This window comes from Gymnoscopelus braueri (assembly GCF_963280865.1).
Source record: "Gymnoscopelus braueri genome assembly, chromosome: 22".
Taxonomy (NCBI): Eukaryota; Metazoa; Chordata; class Actinopteri; order Myctophiformes; family Myctophidae; genus Gymnoscopelus; species Gymnoscopelus braueri.
Genome location: NC_137624.1, coordinates 30,520,893 through 30,544,863, shown reverse-complemented (window position 1 = coordinate 30,544,863; position 23,971 = coordinate 30,520,893). Strand labels below are relative to the sequence as shown.

The following is a 23,971-nucleotide window of genomic DNA, read 5'->3' as shown; positions in this document are numbered from 1 at the left end:
TCTTCCCTGGTACCATACCTTTCCTCCCTGGGTGAGTATGGTCCCTGTTCTGTCTGGGGTGGTGTGGTTTCAGGTGTCGTTGGGTCCCCCCGGTGACAATCTTCTTGACAAACCCAAGCTTCCCCTGGGTTTTGTCGCTCACCTTCCTCTGGCGGTTCCTCTGGGTTTTGTCGCTCACCTTCCTCTGGCGGTTCGTCTGGGTTTTGTGGTGATTTTTGCTCTTTGTCTTGACTCTTGTTGGTCTTCCTTGTCTTGGGGTTGGTTTACCTATAACGAAAAATGTTCATAACTAATTTCTTGTAAACCAACGAAAAATGTTCATAATTACTTTCTTGTATTGTCTCCTCCTATCCTCCTCTCTTCTATACGCAGGTTTCTTGTCCTCCTCCTTTTTGGTCCCTTCTGTTACTTCAAACTTCCTTGCTTCTTATTCGTTTTTCGCCATCTGGATTCGCATCTGGGTCAGTTTTCTGGTTTGTGCTGTATCGTTTTCCATCAATCTGGTTTCTTCATTTCTGTATTTTTCCAGGACATGTTCCACATGTTCGCAAAACATGATAAAAGTCATGGAAGTGATCCCCACGAAATCATTCAGCGATGAGCGCACTTTATTAGGAAGGCCACTCAGAACTGCCCCCCGGAACAGTGTTCTCATTCCGTTCTCATTTCCGTCATTTTCCGGATTCGTTCCCATCTCCAGTCTCCAGACTTTCTGTATTCTCTGGATGTAGACCCCTGCTGTCTCTTCATTCTTTATTTTTTTTCCTGTCAGCATTCCTGGCTTTATCCGAGCAGGGTATCTTCTCTTCATTTCTTGCCACAGTGAGTGTCGATAGTTGTTGAACAGATCTGCGTCTCTTGCTTGTGTATCAATCGTGTGACACATCGTCGTCTCATGAAGTAAATCTTTCATCTCATGTCGTCCTAGAGCGCGACAAAGAACACTTTTTATGTCGCCGACACTCAAGATGTATTGTACGGTGCGTTCCTCAAATTCTTGTATGAATTTGTGGGCTCCTTCGAATATGTTTGGGATTTTTGATAGCAGACTGTCCATGTCTCCAGCGGAAAATGGTGTGTAATCGAAACGCTCTCCTTTGATTATCACTGGTCCCATCATCTGGCTCCCTTGTGGGTCTGGTTGTACCATCCCTGCCTTTTTGGTGATGTTATCTCTCGATATTTCCATTGTTGCTATTGGTATGATGAATGGTGGTTGCTGGTGTCCTTGGTTTGGTTCATTGAGGCTGACATCTGTGCTGCTCTCTAACACAAAAACTGTCCCTCCGTGGTCTTCCGTATCTTGGCTTCTGGACTCCCTTTGATGCTGTTCCTGTCTTGGGGCTCTGGGCTTCCCTTGATGCTGTTTCTCAAACTGTCTGAATTTTTGGAGTGCTGTCCTCATATTGTCATGGTGGTTTTCTCTTTGTGGTGATGTCATGTCTCTGCCCTCTTGATGGTGTTTTCTGGCCGCACCCCCTCTGTTGTGTTCTAGTGACATCCTCTCCATCTTCTTCCGACCGGTATCCTCATCTTCGGCTCCTTCTGCTTGTCTGAGTTTCTCCATCACAGTCTGTTCATATCCTCCTTGCTTCTTTTTCTTTGGGCTTGTATCTGTGTCTGGATACAGCGTGCCTGATCTCAGTGTTCTTCTTGATGGAGCCTTTGATTCTTCATCCTCCCTCTCATATTCATAGTTTCCGCACATTGTGATTTTCTCAAAGACTGGAGCTTGAACGTGATATTCCGGTGGTGCGCTTGCATTTTCCTTCATGGCCGTTCTTCTGCACGCTAGGAGATTGTCAGCAAGCTCCTGTCCTTTCTTCTGGTACATTTTAAGGATTGCAAGTTCTTTCACCCTCTTCTCTTCTCTTTTCTTCCCGTTCTTTTCCTTCTTGTGATTTCTGATTAATGTATGCATTTGTTTGCACACATTGATGTCAAATGTGCCCTCTGGTGGCCAGATTGTGGCCTTTTCTTTTGTTCTCTTCGCCCATTTGTTATTAGTCTCCTGCAGTACTTTTTCCAACATTGGGTATTCTTCTGTCAGTATTGCCTGAGCCGTTCTCTGGACCCCTGGCCCATCTTCTTTGCCTTTAATCACGGAAACATTCTTCTTGTTCTCCAAACTTGTTTTCTTCTTTGTCTTTAATGACAATGCTAGCTTCTTTGTCTCTGGTTGCTTGTCCATTCTTTTTCCTGGCGGCCGCCTTGAGTTTTGTCGACAGGCGAAGCCCGAGATTGGTCCGGTCCTCCTCTTGTGAGCCCTCTTCCTCTTCCTCTTGTTTCTGTTGCAGGCCTCAGAGTTGTCTGTTCTTTAGCTGTAGTGGGAGTTATAGTTGTCTGTTCTTTAGCTGTAGTGGGAATTGTTCTTTAGCTGTAGTGGGAATTGTTCTTTAGCTGTAGTGGGAATTATAGTTGTCTGTTCTTTAGCTGTAGTGGGAGTTATAGTTGTCTATTCTTTGGCTGTAGTGGGAGTTATAGTTGTCTGTTCTTCATGTTGTAGGGCTGTTCCATCTTTAGCTGTAGTGGGAATTGTTCTTTAGCTGTAGTGGGAATTATAGTTGTCTGTTCTTTAGCTGTAGTGGGAATTGTTCTTTAGCTGTAGTGGGAATTATAGTTGTCTGTTCTTTAGCTGTAGTGGGAATTATAGTTGTCTGTTTCTTTAGCTGTACTTTCTCTTGAACTTCTGTGGACTTCAGTGATCACAATGTCATTATTCTTGTTCCCTCATTCACAATGTCATTATTCTTGTTCCCTCCTTATCCTCATGATTTACTCTCTCAAAATATTGCTGATAAAAATAAAATAAGACAAAATTAAAATAAAATAAAATTCAAAAAGAGAAAAAATCGTGAATACGTAAAGCCGACCTTTAATTAGTTGCATGATTAGTTCATTAAACCATCCAAAATTTCGATGGCAGTGACTGTATGTGAACACTCGTTCTCAATTAACAAAACCATGGTTACAGAAGTAACCTTTAATTCATTAATTCTCTCTAAAACCATCCAAATTTCGATGGTAGTGACTGTATGTGAACACTCGTTCTTAATTCATAAACCATGGTTACGGAAGTAACCTTTAATTAATTAATTCTCTCTAAAACCATCCAAATTTCGATGGTAGTGACTGTATGTGAACACTCGTTCTTAATTCAAAAACCATGGTTACGGAAGTAACCTTTAATTCATTAATTCTCTCTAAAACCATCCAAATTTCGATGGTAGTGACTGTATGTGAACACTCGTTCTTAATTCATAACCCATGGTTACGGAAGTAACCTTTAATTCATTAATTCTCTCTAAAACCATCCAAATTTCGAACGCTCTGTGTCTGTGTGTCTCTCTCTCTTTGTGTGTCTTAACTCTTTGACTGCCAGAGTCGTTGACTGCCAGAGTATTTTCATTTGACTCCCTCAGTGGTTTTTTCTCTAGAGCCTCCAGTCCGCCTCTAGAGAGCAGCACATGATAGCTTAATGAGCTGTCATGTCAGCTCGCACCCCACACACACAGTCAAACAGTGAATACATTACAACTGATGTGACTGATGTTTTTTTTTTTTTTTTTTTTTTTTTTTTTTTTCCTGGACGAAAATGACCAGGGATAAAAATCAAAAACCGGAAACGGAACCCAGGTCATGAAATCGGATGCAGGTGTGGTTGAAGCAAGTGGAACTCGAAAATAAGATTGAAATAACTTAACATTATAGCGCAATCAGAGATTAAACAATGAACGCGCGTCCAACGCGTATAAAGCGTCGACGCGTTTTCGAGTCAATGACGTTTATAGAGTCTTTCTCTCTCTGTGTGTCTCTCTCTCTCTCTCTCTCTCTCTGTGTGTCTCTCTCTCTCTTACTGTACCTACAGTAATTATGGACCTCTCTCTTACTGTACCTACAGTACACTATGGACCTCTCTCTTACTGTACCTACAGTAATTATGGACCTCTCTCTTACTGTACCTACAGTAACTATGGACCTCTCTCTTACTGTACCTACAGTAATCATGGACCTCTCTCTTACTGTACCTACAGTAACTATGGACCTCTCTCTTACTGTACCTACAGTAATTATGGACCTCTCTCTTACTGTACCTACAGTAACTATGGACCTCTCTCTCTCTCTTACTGTACCTACAGTACACTATGGACCTCTCTCTCACTGTACCTACAGTACCCTATGGACCTCTCTCTTACTGTACCTACAGTAATTATGGACCTCTCTCTTACTGTACCTACAGTAACTATGGACCTCTCTCTTACTGTACCTACAGTAACTATGGACCTCTCTCTTACTGTACCTACAGTAATTATGGACCTCTCTCTTACTGTACCTACAGTAATTATGGACCTCTCTCTCTCTCTCTTACTGTACCTACAGTAATTATGGACCTCTCTCTCTCTCCCTCTTATTATCTCTTTGTATATCTCTTTGTATATCTCAGAGTATCTCTGTATATCTCTGTATATCTCTGTATATCTCTGTATCTCTGTATCTCTCTGTATCTCTCTGTATCTCTTTGTCTCTCTCAGAGTATCTCTGTATATCTCTGTATATCTCTGTATCTCTCTGTATCTCTGTATCTCTTTGTATCTCTCAGAGTATCTCTGTATATCTCTGTATATCTCTGTATATCTCTGTATATCTCTGTATCTCTATATCTCTCTGTATCTCTCTGTATCTCTTTGTCTCTCTCAGAGTATCTCTGTATATCTCTGTATATCTCTGTATCTCTGTATCTCTGTATCTCTTTGTATCTCTCTGTATCTCTTTGTATATCTCTTTGTATATCTCTGTATCTCTGTATCTCTTTGTATCTCTCAGAGTATCTCTGTATATCTCTGTATATCTCTGTATATCTCTGTATCTCTGTATCTCTGTATCTCTCAGAGTATCTCTGTATATCTCTGTATATCTCTGTATCTCTGTATCTCTGTATCTCTCTGTATCTCTCTGTCTCTCTCAGAGTATCTCTGTATATCTCTGTATATCTCTGTATCTCTGTATCTCTTTGTATCTCTCAGAGTATCTCTGTATATCTCTGTATATCTCTGTATCTCTCTGTATCTCTGTATATCTCTGTATATCTCTTTGTATCTCTCTGTATCTCTCTGTATATCTCTGTATATCTCTGTATCTCTGTATCTCTTTGTATCTTCAGAGTATCTCTGTATATCTCTGTATATCTCTGTATCTCTGTATCTCTGTATCTCTCAGAGTATCTCTCTGTCTCTCTCAGAGTATCTCTGTATATCTCTGTATATCTCTGTATCTCTCTGTATCTCTGTATATCTCTGTATATCTCTTTATATCTCTTTGTATGGGATCACCATTCATAACACAACGTTACTACACTTTCACACACAACGTTAAAACACACCGTCACCTGTTTTGTCTTCCCTTAGTCTCTCTTCTATCGCCCCTAGTCAGCCTCTCTGCTGACTGCCTCTCCTTCTGTAGGGGTTATAACATTTACAACACAACATTAATACACTTTTAAACCACAACGTCAACCACACCGTCACCCGTCTCTCTTTACATCACAAAGGTTCCTTATATATCACAAAGGTTCCTTAGCAGCGTTGTGATATATTCTTTTGAGGTAGCTGTATTGATAAATGTTCTTGTATAAATTGTTTATGGAACCAATGTGGTTGCTTGTGTGTTGTGGGTGTGTGTATATGTGTGTGTGTGTATGTGTGTGTGTGTGTGTGTGTGTGTGTGTGTGTGTGTGTTTGTGTTACAGTAGTTATGCGTGTGTGTGTGTGTGTGTGTGTGTGTGTGTGTGTGTGTGTGTGTGTGTGTGTGTGTGTGTGTCTGTGCAAATACAGCAGCATTTGTGATATTTGAGGTAGACCTGAGGTAGATTTCAAAAAAGAAATATTCTTCTAGATTTTCAGAAACCCTTAAATCTAATACTTTACAAAGTTTTAAAATGTTCACGCAATCCACACATTATTTTAAACGTCAAACCGACCACTGCTTCACTATTCTATTCTGACCTGGTAAATAACACCAGGGGCCTACAGAGGCACAGAGATAGAGACGAGAGGCAGAGGAGGTTAGCACGGGTGGGGGCGCCTCCTTAGCGCTGGATCCCCCTTCTATTCCCAGTGAAGCTCGCTCTCCCATTTTTCCTCTCTCTCTCTCTAAGCTCCAACCTAACTCGTATATCAAGTTTAGGTTGTCATCCAGGCTTCACAGAGAGAGAGCCACGAGAGGCAGAGAGGCCAGCACGGGTGGGGGCGCCTCCTTAACATTGGATCCCCCTTCTATTCACAGTGAAGCTGGCTCTCCCATTTTTCCTCTCTCTCTCTCTAAGCTCCAACCTAACTCGTATATCAAGTTTAGGTTGTCATCCAGGCTTCACAGAGAGAGAGCCACGAGAGGCAGAGAGGCCAGCACGGGTGGGGGCGCCTCCTTAACATTGGATCCCCCTTCTATTCACAGTGAAGCTGGCTCTCCCATTTTTCCTCTCTCTCTCTCTAAGCTCCAACCTAACTCGTATATCAAGTTTAGGTTGTCATCCAGGCTTGGGGACGCATAATTTGTTTATTTTAAATTACCGCGTTCAAATGTTCTAAACTGCATTATTTTTTTCATTTAATTAGTCCACTTTAAAACATGTTTTTTCATTTAATTATCCTCTCTTTGTGTTAGGTTATTTTTCTTTTTATTAGTACATTTATTGCATTTATTTAACCTTTTTCCGATCGATTTTCTGTATTCTCTTTTAAATCCACACTGCACGCCATCCAAATGAGTCTATTTCTATGCGTTCAAAATACTTCATTCACTCACTGTAAAATTGTCCTATTTAAGCCATCATGCGCTCATTCAAATCCATTCTGCACGCCATCCAAATAACTCTATTTCTATGCATTCTAAATACTTCATTCACTCACTGTAAAATTGTCCCATTTAAACCATCATGCACTCTTTCAAATCCGCACTGCACGCCATCCAAATAACTCTATTTCTATGCATTCTAAATACTTCATTCACTCAGTGTAAAATTGTCCTATTTAAGCCATCATGCGCTCATCAATCACGATCATCACACTCACCAATATTGCACCTAGTTATCTCAACCTGTGATTAAACCAGCCATGTACTCCACACACTTCCATTGCTCTCTTATTTCCACTGTCTAAATTCTCCAGGTTGGTCATGACTTTATGCGCTCTAATTAATTTGATTATACAGTATATATTATTATTATTATTATTATTTTATTCTCTGTGTAGCTACATTTACTCTATCTCCTTATATAAATACCTTGACTCTCAGCCTGTCGGCTGATTTATATAATTGCTTTCTACTCTTTAAATGTTCCTAAATTATCACATGTGAGCTCACCATTCATTTCTTTTTCTGTGTAACGTTACTGGTTCTCTTGGCCTTTTTACCTCTTTAATTATCTGAATACAGCTTAATCTCTTACGCAGCCTGATGGCTGTATTATTTTCAGACTTACAGACTGTCATTTTTATCTCTTCAGACTCTCTCTTAGTCTGTTCTTTTTTAAAGCTCTATATTGTAGCTTTTTCATGCGTCTGTAATTTTCCTCGTCAGACTCTCTTAGTCTGTTCTCTTTTAAAGCTCTATATTGTAGCTGTTCATGCGTCTGTTATCTCTTTAGACGTGTTCTCTCTGTGTTTTGTTTGTATAAATCTGCGCAATATCTCTGCACAGTTTACTGCAAACTCTTAAATTTATCTCTTTAACCGGTTTATCTCTCGACCTTGTTATCCAATTATGGTCAATTAAAATTTTGCTTTTGCCGTTTGCTTTGCAAGGCTCTTGAAGCTGAGCATTTTAGACATGCTTGTTTTTGCTTGGTTAGTATTATTAAGCTTAATCGTGCATTCATTCACCTTCCAATCCGCTAATAACTACATTTATTTTTGGTACTATCCTCCCCACACAGCTTCTTTTATTTATAGTTTCGCTATTTATTTCCTCCCCCTCGCTCAGCGCCCCACAGCCCCGGCCCGGGACCCCTCCCGTCTTCCCCCAGCGAGAGAACTCCACAAAAAGGCACTGAATCAAAGGCTCGAGTTTATTACCTTTTCTCTGGTGGCCACCTTGAGTTCTGTCGACAGGCGAAGCGCGAGATTGGCCCGGTCCTCCGGCCGCTGCAGCTGCGCCGCGCGAGGCGTCGGTCAAAATTCACGAAACGCTTTATTAAACTCCCGATTTCGTGACGCCAATCTTTGTGGGTGTAGTACCTAGGGATCCTTAGTCTTCCCGGTGATGGATTGGTAGAATGAAACACTCTCAAACTTGAAGTTAGTTATATCAGCAGAAGAGGTTTATTACAGTAAGCATAGCAAGGCTTAAGCATTACAGCAAACGATGTTGCCTCTCTGGGCTCCCGAATATCTCTCTGCCCCTTTTCCGTCTATCTTACTAATATATCTGGGCATCCTCCTCCTCATTACACAGTTAATTTCATTCTCTCATCATACAATTATTTGTTATCTCTCCACTGTGTCCCACATGGGACCACAGTGTCGAACACCACCTGTTGGTTGCTTGCTTAGTTGTCAAGTCATCTTGACATGACTCGTATCTTTTAACGAGTAATTGATCCTCCGTGTCGAGGCATTCCCCCTCCCTTATGTGTTCTTCTAGTTGTTTCTACGTTGCTTCTGATAGGCCTAAGGTTACTGGGCCACGAGCGCTCCTTGGTTGCCCCCTAATCAAGCGCCAACCAGCTGTGCTCAGCTGTGGACCTTGTTCGTCATACGCTGTCAGTAGGGATGCTCCTCTGCCTGATTTACCTCCCATTCTGGCCATATAGTATTCTTTTGGTTTACACCCACTTCTGGGCAGAGGAGTGGGCAGCTTATCTCGATTTACTGACAAATCAACTGGAACTGGAAATGGACTGGAACTGAAATGGAAGTCCACTTCTTCCAGTACCTTCTCTATTAATACAATTTAGTTTAGCAGGCCAGGGTCATAGGTCACGAGGTCATAGGTCACGACCTGTCTGCCCCCACAAGGCCTATGTAAAAAAAAGAAGAAGAAAAAAGACCATTACTGCATCAAAAGTAATCAACAAACTATACTATAAAAACTGGTCAAACATTGGCCAAATTGTCAAATAATAACATAAGAAAGAGGCAAACATTTAGAAAAAAGTCGATCTACAAGCTCACAACGCCTTGCGTTGCGAGGGTTTGTGAGCTTGTAGATCGGCTATTTTCACAATATGTATCTGTGGAACCGAGTCAAACTAAATGTAATGCCTCGACTATGCGATTACAAGTGCTTGTCAGGGTGTAGGGTCCCCAGTTCAAATTTAATAATTTTGGGGGGTAGTGGACTAGTGATTTGAACCAACTAGTGGACTGGTTCAAATATGAATATGAGGCCTGAAAAGGTCGAGAACCACTGCACTAGAGCGACCTGGTGTACTGTATTAGACAGAATACTTTGTAGTTCAGTTCAGCACGCTATAGATCAACTTAGAAAAGGTCAGGTAATAGATATCCATGTAATTGCTTAGTAGTCTCATATATTGAATGAACCTTGTGTATGTGGAAACAAGGTCATTTCGATTCTTTCGTGATGTTTCTATGAAATCTAATAAAGGTTCGGTTGTGCAAGGTAGCCCACCCCAAATACTGTAGAAATGTAATATATAAATGGATGAACTACAATACTGTAACCATATGAACCCTGGGAACCCTATTCTGGGCATGACATAATAGCCAAACATTTGGCGAAAATAAGCAGAAATTGAGCAAAAATAGCAGATCACATACAATCCTTCAACATGTCACATTTCAGCGGCATGTTGTGATCTTGTAGATTGGTTATTTTCGAGATTTGGTGTAAGAAAAATGGAGGGGGAAATCACAGACCCCCGGGGGACCCCGGTCAATAGGGTTTAAGAAATTAGAGCACACTGTAACCAAAAGTACAATATAGGTAAAATGTAATGGAAACCATATCTACCCATGTTGCAGTGTTATAAGGTAGCAGTGGAATCAAGTGTTAATTTAAGCTAGTAATGGAGCACATTAATGTCTAACGGTTATGGGCTGAAATGAACACAGAAGATGTAAAACTGTTGAGATGACAAATGACCTTCTGTCACCAACATAGTCATAAAACATCATTATCAAATTTAATGTGTTGTGAATGAAGATGCCGTTGACAAAAAAGAAAAATTGGTCTACAGAGCAGTAACCTTTATTACTTTGACATTCATAAAATCCCCATTGTGCATGAATCTTTATGGCCGTATTCATTCCCTACTTCCTCTGCATACTTAATTGAAGCCGGCGAAGAATAAACCACAGTGAACCGTGAATTGTTAGGAATATTTTACATATGTGAAGTAGGCTATAAATGTTTTGAAGGGGATTAGATTGACTGAGCTGTTTCTATGACCCTTCATCATTCTTTGCTGTACTTATGGGGCATAAAAAGCTAAACATGGAACAATGTGACCTTGAGACATATGAAGTCACATCTGTAAACAAATTCCAGCTTAGTGACTTTCACCAGGAACTCTGGGGGACTGGGTCAGATAAGACAAATGGCTCTCAAACATTTTCATGTCAAGGGCTTTCAAATTAAGTAGTAGTATAAGTATTTGGCCACAGACCTCCATCTGAAAATATGTTGTGCCAGGGACCCCATAGATTTGTGTAAATTCAGTTCCACATTTTTCTAGATTTTTCCAATAATAATAATTGTACTAAGGATAAGGATAATTCCTTTAACAGGTCCGTTCATGAAAGTCCTTGCGGTCTTGTTTCCAATGAGGGCCTGTGAGCAATTAGGGGTTAAGAGTCTTGCTCAGGGACAAATTTCATTTCATTGACACATTTGCTGGCCTGGCCTGGAATCGTACCTGGGCAACCAGGGCCTCTGGCTCCCTAGGCGGGCTCACTAACCACTCAGCTATGGCTGCCCCTAAGCACTGTATATCAAATGTATAAATAGGGTTAAAGTGGTTAAACTGATTTTGATGCATTAACACATTTAGCCTGGAATCTCCTCAAGGGCCACTGGCGGTCCCCGGACCCCACTTTGAAAATCACTTTGATAGGAGATACAGTAAGTTAACATAAGAGTAGGAAGGCTCAAATCTTCATGCAGGCCTCAGGGAGTTGAGATATTCTCTGTGATGCTGCAGTTCTCATGGCCTTGAAGCCAGAGGTTTTGGGTGAGTGTGTGACTGCCAGACAGATGGTGAAGCTCTGCGGACAGCCGGACACCCACAGAGACAGGAAATAATTCCCTCGTTCCCCCGAGGGATGCAGAGGGTTGTGCGGACAGCACAGCATCGGTGGATGTGAACTTCCACCCATCCGATGGTCAGCAAAGCTCGCAGAATCATCAAAGACCGTAGCCATCCCAACCACAGACTAGATGCTGCCACATGGAAAGTGGCTCTGCAGCCACAAGGTCAATGGCAGCAGGCTGCAAAATAGCAATACATCCCCCAGACAATCAGGCTTGTAAATGATCTGACATGGGAAAAACTAAACCAGGAATGTTAGCGTATGCGCTGTTTATGTTTACTATATTATTACTATCATTGTTGCTACAGTGTCAGAGGAACCACAACAAAAGAATATGCCAAGTTTTTATTTGTTAGATCTGTCTGTTTTGTCATGGTAAAGACTAAAGACACACTAAGAATATATATCTTTTCTTCTTTTGAGCTTTTCTGCCTTTATTTAAGATGGACTGGAAACAGGGAGAGAGAGATGGGGAGAGACATGTGGCAAAGATCATCGGGAATGGGTCTTGAACCCGCAATGCACTTGTTATGTTCTAATAACACACTGTAATACAGGGGGTTTGCTGTATGTTCCTATATAGAGGTTAGGTCCCTTTAAGAGACTGTGGTTATTATGGGATGTTGAGTTTACGCTCGGAGTGCGCTCGAGAACAAGGAAGTATGATCTGTACTGTGTGAGACTTGAGTAAAAGGGAGAGTATGTTTTGACGTTGAAACGTGTGTGCGTGTCAGCACTGTCTGGCTACATTAGAGCCTAAGAGTGCCCGGACTGCTAGGCCAACAATCCGGACCACATCTTTGTCTTTTGACCCCCAGCTTGAAACAACATTTACACCATCCAGACCGAAATTAATGTATTTTGTTTTTTTTATTAATAAGGTACAATGTTCCCACAGATAATGTAACTATTTTTTTTAATACTGTATAAAAAGGGCTAAAATATAATATTGTAGGGCTGTTTGTGTTTGTTAAAGTTGAGAAGTAAAAAAAAAGTAGTAAAGTAAATAATCAAAGTGTATTATGTTAGAATCACGCACACACACGCACACGCGCACACACACACACGCGCGCGCGCGCACACACACACACACACACACACACACACACACACACACACACACACACACACACACACACACACACACACACACACACACACACTGTACAGTGGCATGTTTGCACTGTATTTTATAAGACTAGAAATTAGCAATTTGCTGGGGTATTATTTCTTATTCTCAATATCTCAACTTGGAACAGGTGAACGTGAATGCCATACCTTAGAACAGTGGTTCTCAAATGTTTTAATTTCAAGAACCTCTACTACAAATGGTTCCATTCATACACTCTCAGAGTTACAGACCCGTAAGGGTCTATTTGGACCCCCTCAAGGAGCCCTGAAGGTTCCTGGACCCCACTTTGAGAACCACTAGCTTAGTAAATCCAATAAAGTCGATGCACTAAGTATCTTCTAATTAAGGAAAAAGATAACATGATTTATTTTTAAACAATTGTCCTGGAAACACATTTCTTTACCATTATGTATGCACCTCCACAGCATCTGATTCTGTTCCCTAATACAATGTCGTCCTCTAGTGGTGAATGTTAGAACTCATTGCTTTAAAATGTTTTCTATGGTCTATAATTTTAATGAGACAAATAAAATCAATGAAATACATTCCTTTGTTATCTGCATTGTTTGGGAAGTACCCCATGATATTAGGTTTTAATTAGGCCTACACCATACAAAACCAGACACAAAAACACAATATAGAAAATCAAATTACTGATATCAAGCTTATAGGCTAAGAAATCATTGAAGACCTTGGTTGGCAAAAGAGTAACAGTTTGGATCCTCTAAAGTCTAACGTTTAAATTTGAACAATATGCATGATTGCATCTCAGGCAACGCTTTTAGAGAACGCTGTAATGCATTTTGAAAATGTGTCTCCCCCTAAGGATTTTACAGTACCACCATTGAACCACCAGAGGTTGACAGGGCATAAAACAGAGCGCAACATCACAGAGAAGAATAAAGCAAATGTATTATTCCTGTCAAGTTTACTGATCTAAAGACACTGGAGTTTAACACTGGAGTTTAATCCACCAATAATATTATCATTAAATTGACAAAACAAGGCTCAGATGGATGGATATTCCATTCAACCAAGTGACTTGACTTTTATCTTAACAATGAAAATAAGAACCAATTCTCCAACAAATTAAACAGAATGTACCTTCATACCACTGCAATAATTTGTATAGTTTACTACTCCCCCCCCCCCCCCAGATGTGAATTTCCATGGACAGTTTAGATTGTGATGGAAAATAATAATTTATCTTATGTTCTAAGGAAAATTAAAGGTGAATAATTTATTGTCTAAGCTGGTTATCACTGCCCAGCAGATGTGTTCTGTTGTGGGCTCAGTATTTTCTCTGATAATATTATGGATATTGTGTGTCAAGGGCGGGCAGCTGGGTGTGGTAGTTAAAGGATAACATTTATGTGAACTATTTTCTGGTGCAGGAAGGGTGACAGAAATAAAAAATACAAACTTTCAATGAGCCAGAGGGCATTTTGAACCAAAAACAATACCCAAATTAATCAAGAAAGAAACGCTCCTCTGTTCATCTGGTAGAAAACCATACTTAAATAAATAAAAAACTGATTATTAAAAAAGACAAAGAAAGAAAGTATCCTTATTTATAGGTGGCTAAGAAGGTAGAAATACACCATACTATGATTCTACATCTTTATTACAACTCTTACAATTCCCAGGATACTGCCATGACTACTGTCATTCCACTTGGCACTCTGACTAAGGTTTAATTATGTCCTCTTTGTACATGCTTTCTTTTTTTAAATATATATGTATGCTGCTCACTGTTATATCCTACTTTGCGCTGTTATATTCTCACCTTCAAGGTGTTCATGTTGTGCTCTCCTTAAACCTAAAATATTTTGAGAGTGCAGACCTTGTTTATATATATATATATATATATATATATATATATATATATATATATATATATATATATATATATATATATATATATATATATATATATATATATATATATATATATATATGCCAATACATATTCATCCTTATGTGTAAAAATACTCTCATTGCTGCCCTCCAAAAGAACATTCCTGAGGTCATGGAGGTCAAGGTTCCAGCCTCTTTTGTCCTTGTTGCCAATTTGCTGCACGACATTTGTGAAAAGCAAAAAAGAGGAGTAAACCCAAGACCGTAGGAGCCATAGAAATCATTAATCACGCACAGAGTCTCATTAGAAGTCAAGTCAACCGAGTGCCGTGACAGGCTGCGTGCAAAAGGGCTGCTTTTCACTTCCAAGGCTCCAGTGGAAATACTCCTGGATATCTCTGCATGGGAAGCCAACTTATTGGAGCACCTACTAAATCCCAAGCACTCAAACAATATCAGTTCTTTGAGTCTGAATGTAGATAACAGACACAATTGCTTTCCGTCAAGTGAAAGACCCCATCCATCACTTAGCCACTTTCAACCTGGCATTATTTTGGGCATGTCATTATGCAGTAAGTCAGAAACAAAACCAAAAAAATGCAAAAAATAGTCAATCGACAAGCTCACAATACATTGCGGTGGGACGCATTGTGAGTGTGTAGATCTTCTATTTTTGCCATACGACGAAGTAGGGGCTTAAGTGGTTAATTTCCTTGGTAACTGTGTATTTGTTGCTTTCAATTATCCAGCGGCCATTCCAGAGCTAATAAACAACCTGTTGAACTGTAAATACCACAACGTCTATTTGCAGTAAATCAGAGTTATTTACTGCTCGGTCCATGCACCTTTGTTTCTGCAGAGGCGGCAGTGACGTGGTCAGGGAGTCAGATAAAGGGTATTTCTCACCAACACTTTCCTGTTATTTTCCAGGGTCCTTTGTTTGGTTGCGAGGCCTCAGTTTGTCAGTTCTCAGGGGAATGAGAGGAACATACGAGCCTGAGCACTCATCAACACCCCTGCCCTCACACAGAGAACGCTGCTATTGTCCCGGGCCTGTCTGTCTGTCTGTCTGTCTGTCTCACTGTGTGTCACCTTGTCTTTGGGGTCTTTACAGCAAAAGTGTTAATTCAAGGTTGCAATCCGAAATGAACGACTTTAAAGTTATTTTAACCCACGTGAACCCTAGTGACCCCATTCTGGCACAAACATTTGGCAAAAATAGCCAATCTACAAGCTCAGCTTGTAGATCAGCTTTCTGTGAAGAGATTTGGTGTAGAGGTCAAATGGGAGCGGACCAAGTATAGAGTTTAAGTGGTTCTGTATGGCAGAGCAGTGGCTCTCAAATGTTTTCATATCAAGGATTTAACATGTATTTGACCCCATCAGAAAATATCTGACGTCACATGCCCCCATACAAGATTTATGATGTTGTTAAAAAAAAGATTCAAAGATTTTTTGAAAATAGCAGATGCACAAGCTCACAATGCGTAACATCTCAACACGTTGTGAGATCGGATATTTTCAAATAGTCGATTGATGCTGTAATAACTAATTTTGCTGGGACCCCCTGGAACTCTCTGAAGAACACCTGGGGGTCCCCGGACCCCACTTTGAGAACCACTGGTAGGACACATACCGCTTTGACAAGTAACAATGCCTGAATCTTATAAGTGCGATATCTCCCCTGGCCCTGGACAAGCAAGGATTCCTTCTTGGAAGCACGGTAGGAATTTGATCTCCTATGCAGAGACCTGGGTCCCAGTTAGGACTATGAATATTAGAATAGGATAACTCAGTGTTGCCAGTAGGCAGTGTGCACAATAAGTCTGGCACTAATCGGACACAGACACACAGACAAGACAGACCCTCTTCTACATGACTAGGCTCTTGCAGAGTCATGCCGTAAAAAAAAAAAAAAAATCTGTAAAATCTGATCTTTCCAGTAGGCATGAGAGTTGAGGAAATTGAAGTATCAAAATGATTTGTTTTAAGTTTTTTCAACTGGCAGATTTTATTAGACCTTCCTTCCTCCCATCAGGCTCACTTGGCCATGGAAATGAAGGAGATGTGTGGAACAAAAATGAGCACTCTCTCTATAAAAAGGTCTGTAATATATATTCGTACTTCCTCGCTTCCTGCTTTTTCACAGGAAATTGCTTCTTTATTGAATAGATTATTTCACACGCTTTGTAAGTCACGTTGAACAAGAGGAAGTTTGAGTAGAGAGATGAAACATCTCTTGTTCTCACTGCCGAACAGGGGACACGTTCAAGTGACGTGTAACTTGACAAAAGTCTTGTCTTTTTGTTGTGTCACTTGAAAAATTCCTGGCTTTTAAATTCCTGTCCTGGCAGACACAACAACAACAGGAAGAATGGCCATTTTCACAGGTGTCAGGAAGCACAGGAAATAAACATGTTGGATACTGGAAAACATTTGTGTACTGGCAAGAGTCAGAGGTGATCCTAATAACAGCTATTTTTAACCCTCACTATGGTATTTTGCTGTTTGGATTTTTATTTTTGGTAACTACAAAGGAAGCAGCACTTGATTTTACCCTTAAATCATGTATATGAAAAAAAAATGTTGAAAATGATCTTTGGAGATAAATTGAGAATCTAAATCTAAATGCAAAGATAAATGATTTGAAGCTTTTCTTATGTGCTTTCAGAGCGGCTAAACTACTTTAAACTGTGGGAAATTCATTCTCAAGTATAGCAGCAAGTCCAACTCCCCATTGTCTGTATAACTTTGTTGACCGGGGTCCCCCAGAGCTCTATACTCAGTCCACACTATATTCCCTCCACACTGTATCTCTATGCCAAAAATAACAGATCTACAAACTCACAGTTGTGAGCTTGTAGATCTGCTATTTCTGCTGAATGTTCACCCCAGAATAGGTTACGCTAGGGTTCACAGGGTTAAGAAATGTTTTGAATTTTCCTCCCCTCCACTCTCCTTCAAGGAAGCTAGATTCCTTTTTTTTTAAATATATTATATACCGTACATGATAAAATCTTAACAAATGTTAGGGTTGTCTTCCATAGAGACCATGTCTTTCCCTCAGCATATTACTGTACTGTAACAGAGCTGCAACATTATCACACTAAATGTATGGTTATCTGACCTAGGTAACTATTTGTCATAATATTATTTATTTCATAAACAGTACAGTGGCCATTGGCTCTGAGTCTGTTCCATCATATTTAATAAATGCACCTGTCCAGCCTATTTCTAACCAATGCAGAAACCTTCCATTTAGAATAATTAAACACATTATGTAATCTACTACAATGTTCATATAATCAGTTTATTATTTGTGGAACAACCAGCTAATTACATGAACAATGTGTTATATTTGTTCAATCCAATGTGGTTAACATTTTTAACTGTACATTCATTGCTTTACTTGGAATTGTAAAAGTTATTATATTCTAGTGGATGCTTGATTGCTCCTTCACAGTGCAGTGTTTGAGACTGCTGATCACCATGCCAGACAATTCGTTGGTATTAGAGACACTCCTCAATTGGTTTAGAAGGTAGTACAAGGTACTATCTCTTGATTGATACAGTACTTTGTCGTTTTACCGAACAAAGCAGATCTACAATAGATTGGCTATGTTTGGCACTCAACACCGTTATATGACAAAGCATAAATTCAGCATTAGATAGGCTATACTTTGTTGCGATGGGGAGTTCTACATCCTCAACAGTATGAATTAGCTCATGGATCCATTCCAGGACCTATATGTCATTTCTGTTTTTCAATCCAGAACTTATTCAAATGTTTATTCTCAATTATTTCAAATCATGCATAGCACAACCTCAACCAACCGATATCTTTAATATTGAATAAGAGGCTACCATGCTGCTGCATTCTCTCCATGGCCTTAAACAGTCTGACCGGGCAAATGTTAAGAACCTCCTTTTCAAAACTGGGAAACCCATGTGTCTTCATTTATTTGATGTTTATTCAGAACATGTCATGCACTTACAGTAACATGAAACTACTTTTTGCTATTTCCACAATGCATATTCCCAACCATTTTATAAACTTCTGCACTAGATTTCTAGAGAGCAGCTCAGAGTTGCTCAGCTCAGCAGGGATGCACAACACTGGCATGGATACTAGAGCCAAGCAAACAGATTTGCTTAATAGCAAAATAAAGTAATTACAAATCTGATAGAAAGCAGGGTTTGTGAGTGACCATTGTTTTTAGTAGAACATATAAATACGTCTGACTACTATACTCAGTCAGTTTCCCATTTTCATCATGGTTTTTGGACAGGTTAGTCCTGTGTGATGGCCCTAGGGCAATATTCTGTAGGGTTTAAACCACTCAAACACTATATTGAAAGAGTTCCCCAGGGGTCTATACTGGGCCTCCTCCTTTTTACCCTGTACACTATCTCTTTCCCGAAAATAACTTTTTAGATTTTCGTTGAATGTTCGCTCCAGAATAGCATTGAGAAAATGCAGCAGGGTGGTAAATGTATCAATATTAAAGATATTGTTTGCGACACATCATTATAAATGATGGGAATATAAAAGAAAAACCTGGGAAAAAAACCCAGAATGAAAATAAAGAAAAACCCAAACCAATCCTTTAGAATAGTGAGAACATAGTATAACTTCCAGTTTAGGTACCTTACAGCAGTGGTTCTCAAACCTTTTCATGTCAAGGACCCCCAATATGATATGTATTTGGCTGCGGACCCCCCGTCTCAAAACTATTCAGTGCCAGGGATCTTTCAAAAATAGCAGATCTGCAAGCTCATAGTGCTGCACTCGGTGCCGCGTTATGAGCTTGTAAAATATGGTTAAAGTGGTTAAAATGATTGTGACGCTTTATTAACTAATTTCACTGGGGACCCCCTGGTACCCCCCAGGGAACCCTGGGGGTCCCCAGACCCCACTTTGAGAACCAATGCCTTACAGTACAAACCTTGCTCACAAAGCTCTTCGAGGATACCGCTAGTTTTGTATTTTTCCCCTTCACATTTGGCTCCACTGATTACATAAAATGTATACACCATGGTTTCAAAACATTACATACAAATGTACCAAGTGATCCTAGTCCGACAACACTTAAGTACTATTGAATGTACTGCAATATTAGTCCTTTTAGCCTTGATACAGTATTATTTCATATCTTTTAAGTAACCACGGTTTAACCATGGAGTATGTCAGTGGAACCATGCAGTACATGAAATACCACTGGCGGTATCCTTTAAGTCCTTGTGTTCATAATTTAGAACCAGATCCAATTGATCATTTCTATAAATATGCCTATTTCACAGCTTTCAATTACGTATAGGGATTTTAGTTTTATTTTATTATTTGTTTAATTAGTAGTTAATGTGTACTTACTGTATTGAACATGGTTAGTAAAGTTAATAGGGAAATACAGTGTATTATATATGCAGTAATTGTCAAGGTACTGTAGTCAAAGTTTTTCTCTCCATAACTTTGGTTTAATTGTAGGAGCTTCCTGTACATTAGTTGGTGTACATAGGCCTATGTATGAACCTTTCCATGTCAGCAATTATAGAACCTTATATAATTCAGTACAGTACTTTTTTTGCTTTGTTTCAATGGTTTGCGTGAAAAAAATAAAAGAAAACATTTGTATCGCCTTGGTTAACGCTTGAACTATCTATTTTCTGATTTACCTGTTTTCCAAACATAAAGGCACAATGAATGACAATGTGAATATAATTTGCTCTACAAAGTATAATTCTAAGATCATTTGCAGTTTTTCTTGACATAGCCTTCTTATCGGAACACAGGGATAAATATAAAAAAAAACAATCTCAAAGAAACAAAATAAACTTTCAAAAAGCAGTACAAAAGTTTGTTTGTTCTTTTAACATATTAAAATATACTTCAATCATTTATAAGTTAATACTATGCTACATTTACACTGAACTGATTCAGTTGTGGAAGTGCTGGTCAGCGAGGGGTGAGCCATTTTGGAGCAGCAGGTGTGTCTGTGTTCAGCTCTGTATTCTGACTTTCTCCTGAGCCCAGCTCGCCTCCTCCTGAAAAGGCAAATGAAGAGGTTTATAAATACATCACATTTACATTATAATACTCACTATAGGGCTGTCACCATTATGACATTTTACGTGACGATTAATTGTCACACAGATAATTGCGATTAACAATTTAATTGTGTTTTTGGCATTGAACATTGGAACATATGAATACAATTTTAATTTCTTTTTGGGGTTTTAGGCTTTTTAATCACAATTTCCACAGGGCAGATATGACAAATAACTTAAATATACAAATTAATGACTGACATGATTATATAATTACTTAATCACTTACAACACGTCACTTCATGACGTGTTGTAAGCTTGTTGTAATGTTTGAAATTGTATGAACATTATTCAACATGGAAACGATTATGACGATTATGCACAAATAATTGCGATTATCTCAAATAATTATAGACGATTAATAATTGTGACAGGCCTAATGTTCACACACACACACACACACACACACACACACACACACACACACACACACACACACACACACACACACACACACACACACACACACACACACACACACACACACACACACACAGTATATATAGTCCATTCATACAGATGAAAAGTATATATCCACGTCTTTTCACTTTTGTAAGAGCACATAATGTAGGCTATGTGATATTGAAAAAGTTATTAAGTTATTATATAAGACCTCAAATTACTGTATGGAGTAATTATCTATATTTAAGGATTAAAGCTTATTTTAGAATGTATCCCTGTTTCTTTTTTTCCCCCCACAACTTGACTTGGACAGTAGTATTACCTTCAAGGGATTCTTGAGTCTTGAGCTTGCTTGCAATTTTGGAGAAGAACTTGAAGGTGAGACAAGCCCCTGTCTCCCTGTCACAGATGGATCCTTTGCAGTTGCATGTCTTGCGGCACTCCATCCCATAGGTTCCGTACATGCAATCTGTGGGAAAAAACACATCATATATGGGCTACACGACCTCCCAGAGGGGTTCCATATCCTCCTATCACAGTTGATCAAAACGGCAAGAGCTGATATTTTTGGAGTATAGCCTATTGGAATAGCCTGCCTTACTGTTAAAAAAACACAACCAAAATAGGCTTAAAACAACAAATGCACTTGAACAGCTACAGACTACACTACAGTAGGCTACTATACTGCAGACAGTGGAGCTGACTGTCCAAGTGCAACTGTTGTTTTAAGCCTATTTTGGCTGCCTATATTCATAAAATAACCAGATAAAAACTGTAATCCAAGCCAAATGTAAAAATGTGACAAAGGCCTAAAGTAAGCATGTATCAGGCTAATTTTGGGTAACCTAATTGACCTACAAAGAGCTAATCATACAATATAAATTTGCGTGGAAAGCTATAGACATCAATTTTTGTTTTTATTTAAAACATTTTTATTTTTATTTACAAAAAAAATAGTATTTATCAGGCATAGCATGCATATATCACATTAAAGGAATAGTTCACCCACATTTTTTAAAACTTATTTTCAAACAATTACACACCCCATGAAGCCTTGAATTCATGGAGATTTCGTTGTTTTTGTCGCATTCCTGAGCCAATAATTTGATAACCGGCGGAGACTCCATGGAATCTGAGACTCCTATTGACCGATGACCCGGTCATCAAATTATTGGCTCAGGAATGCGACAAAAACAGAAAAATCTCCATGAATTCAACAAGGCTTCATGGGGTGTGTGTAATTGCAGAAAATATGCCATTTTTTGGGGGGGGCCGGTGAACTACTCCTTTAAGCAAAAACACGTTGACTCATCTAGCTGTGCAGCAGGTGCGCCAGATCAGATCAGTCAGTGTGAATGAATAATAACAATAAGCCTATACCTTTGCAGATTCCATATTCATCTCCGTAATCATCCTCGTCCTTGTAGAACTCGCAGAACAAGCCGGGTCCGCACTTGACGCCGTGCATGCCGGACACGGTGCGGTAGCAGTGCTCCCCCCTGGCCGCCGCACAGACCTGGCAGCAGCCGCAGTCATCCAGGACGGTCCGCCTGCAGCGCCCCGTGCCGCCGCACAGCTCCGCGTTGCACCGCTCCGGGCAGTTGACTGCGTACTTGACGTTCGTGCCCCAGGCTTTAGCATCAGCCTGGACTATTATCGTAGACAACACAGTGAGGAGGAGAAAAGACATCGCGGGGATGGATGCAGGGTTGTTTCTTCTGGTCTTTTTTAAGGCTGAATGAACCCGATCTTAGGCTAATAAAGGGATTTGTTCCCGGACAGATCTGGAGCGACCACCTCTGGCGTCTTGGATGCAGTGACCTCTGGCTCCTCGGGTTGCAGAGTTATTATCAGCATTGAACAACTTTGTTTTGCACATGTTTTTTTTTTTTTTTTTTTTTGCCCTCGTCAATTTCCTCAATCCGGTGTTGTCATCCTTTCGGCTTTTACCACTGCCCCTTTTTTTTTTTTAGAAATCCGGTATGGAAGTGGGATTAACACACTGAACCACCGCCATCCAGGAATTGAAATGCATGTGACCTGTCCTGATGTCAGCAGGTTAAGGTATTATCTCCGCCGGGGCGGAGATTGTGTTTTCGCCCATGTCTGTGTCTGTCTGTCTGCCTGTCTGCCTGCCTTGTTGTGCTGATCTCACAAACTAATCAGCGCCACATTTGTTGTGGAAGGCAGCAGCCAGTAGGTCACGGAAAGTCACTCCCTGCATATTCAAATCTGCCAAAAACATGCTATAACAACAGCACACTTTGCATTTTAGCCTACAACTCTTGAAGTAGGTTGTACATACTCCAAAAAATATTATAGTTTTTATTGACATGGCTTACATGAACATATAAACTAGATATCTGTCAAAAGGATAAAACACAAAAAATCGTGTGAGCTTATTTGCATTGTGGTCCTGTGTTTAGCTGATCTAGGATGGGGTGTGAGGTTGTCTCCCCTGCCCCGGACCAAGCAGGGATTCCCTCTTGATTTCTGCTGAAAGAGGACATAACACTCATGGATCAGCTGGTCTAGAACAGCAATTCTCAACCTGAGGGCTGGGGCCCACTGGTAGGCCGTGAGGATATTGCCCCCAAGTGGGCCCCAAATAAGCCGATCGGCAAGCTCACAATGCGACGCAGTGAGCTTGTCGATCTGCTATTTTCAGCAAAAGCTTTCCCCACAATAACAGAAAAGACACTAGTATTGAGCCCTGAGTGACTCCGGTTACCCATATGAACAGCTTGAAGAATCTGATGTCAGTATTGTGACATCCGGCCTGTCCATTATGGGCATTATCCAGGCAGTACCAAGACGTAACTGTTGCCCAAAATTTTCAATCTGAGACTGTGTGATCTCCATATATGGTCATATATACTTAAGTTGGCAACTTGAAGTTGAGATTGCTTGACAAGGAGTCCATGAGGTGAAGTCATTGGTGTGTAGAGAGAGGAGGGGAGAGCATACATGGGCAATAGCAGCATTGGGTAGAGTAGAGCAGGGGTTTGCAGTATTTTCTTGAGCAAAAGGGCCACATATTTGGACAATTGAAATTGAGAACCGTCCGACCGATCGACTTCAAACTAGGTATGCATATCGCAGAGGTCCTGACGGAGTGATGCAGCCGAGTGGGAAGTCGGTCCGATCACGTCATATTGATGACATCAGGGATCTCCATTATGGGCATGAAAGGAACACAGATGGGTAC

The 23,971-nt window shown here is 40.1% G+C and overlaps 1 protein-coding gene across 2 annotated transcripts; it reads right to left on the bottom strand.

Annotated features, from left to right (window-relative positions):
• Positions 1 to 19,589: 19,589 nt before the first annotated feature.
• Positions 19,590 to 22,572, bottom strand: esm1 (endothelial cell-specific molecule 1). 2 transcript variants are annotated; one of them, XM_080419409.1, is made up of 3 exons: positions 22,144 to 22,572; positions 21,086 to 21,232; positions 19,590 to 20,298 (listed from the first exon to the last, which is right to left on the bottom strand). In XM_080419409.1, exons 1-3 carry the CDS (start codon positions 22,451 to 22,453, stop codon positions 20,210 to 20,212), a joined length of 546 nt encoding a protein of 181 aa, XP_080275535.1. In that variant the 5' UTR covers positions 22,454 to 22,572; the 3' UTR covers positions 19,590 to 20,209. The 2 variants fall into 2 exon arrangements, with proteins under 2 accessions (XP_080275535.1, XP_080275536.1); XM_080419410.1 differs by having other exon boundaries at positions 19,590 to 20,295.
• Positions 22,573 to 23,971: the final 1,399 nt, after the last annotated feature.

What these genes read in the sequence shown, in the direction of transcription:
- esm1 (XM_080419409.1), bottom strand. Translation starts at nt 22,453, where the DNA reads ATGTCTTTTCTCCTCCTCACTGTGTTGTCTACGATAATAGTCCAGGCT. An exon ending in TGAATATGGAATCTGCAAAG is followed by an intron (nt 21,233 to 22,143) that starts GTATAGGCTTAT and finishes TTTTTCCCACAG; the next exon opens with ATTGCATGTACGGAACCTAT. An exon ending in GACTCAAGAATCCCTTGAAG is followed by an intron (nt 20,299 to 21,085) that starts GTAATACTACTG and finishes TTGCCTTTTCAG; the next exon opens with GAGGAGGCGAGCTGGGCTCA.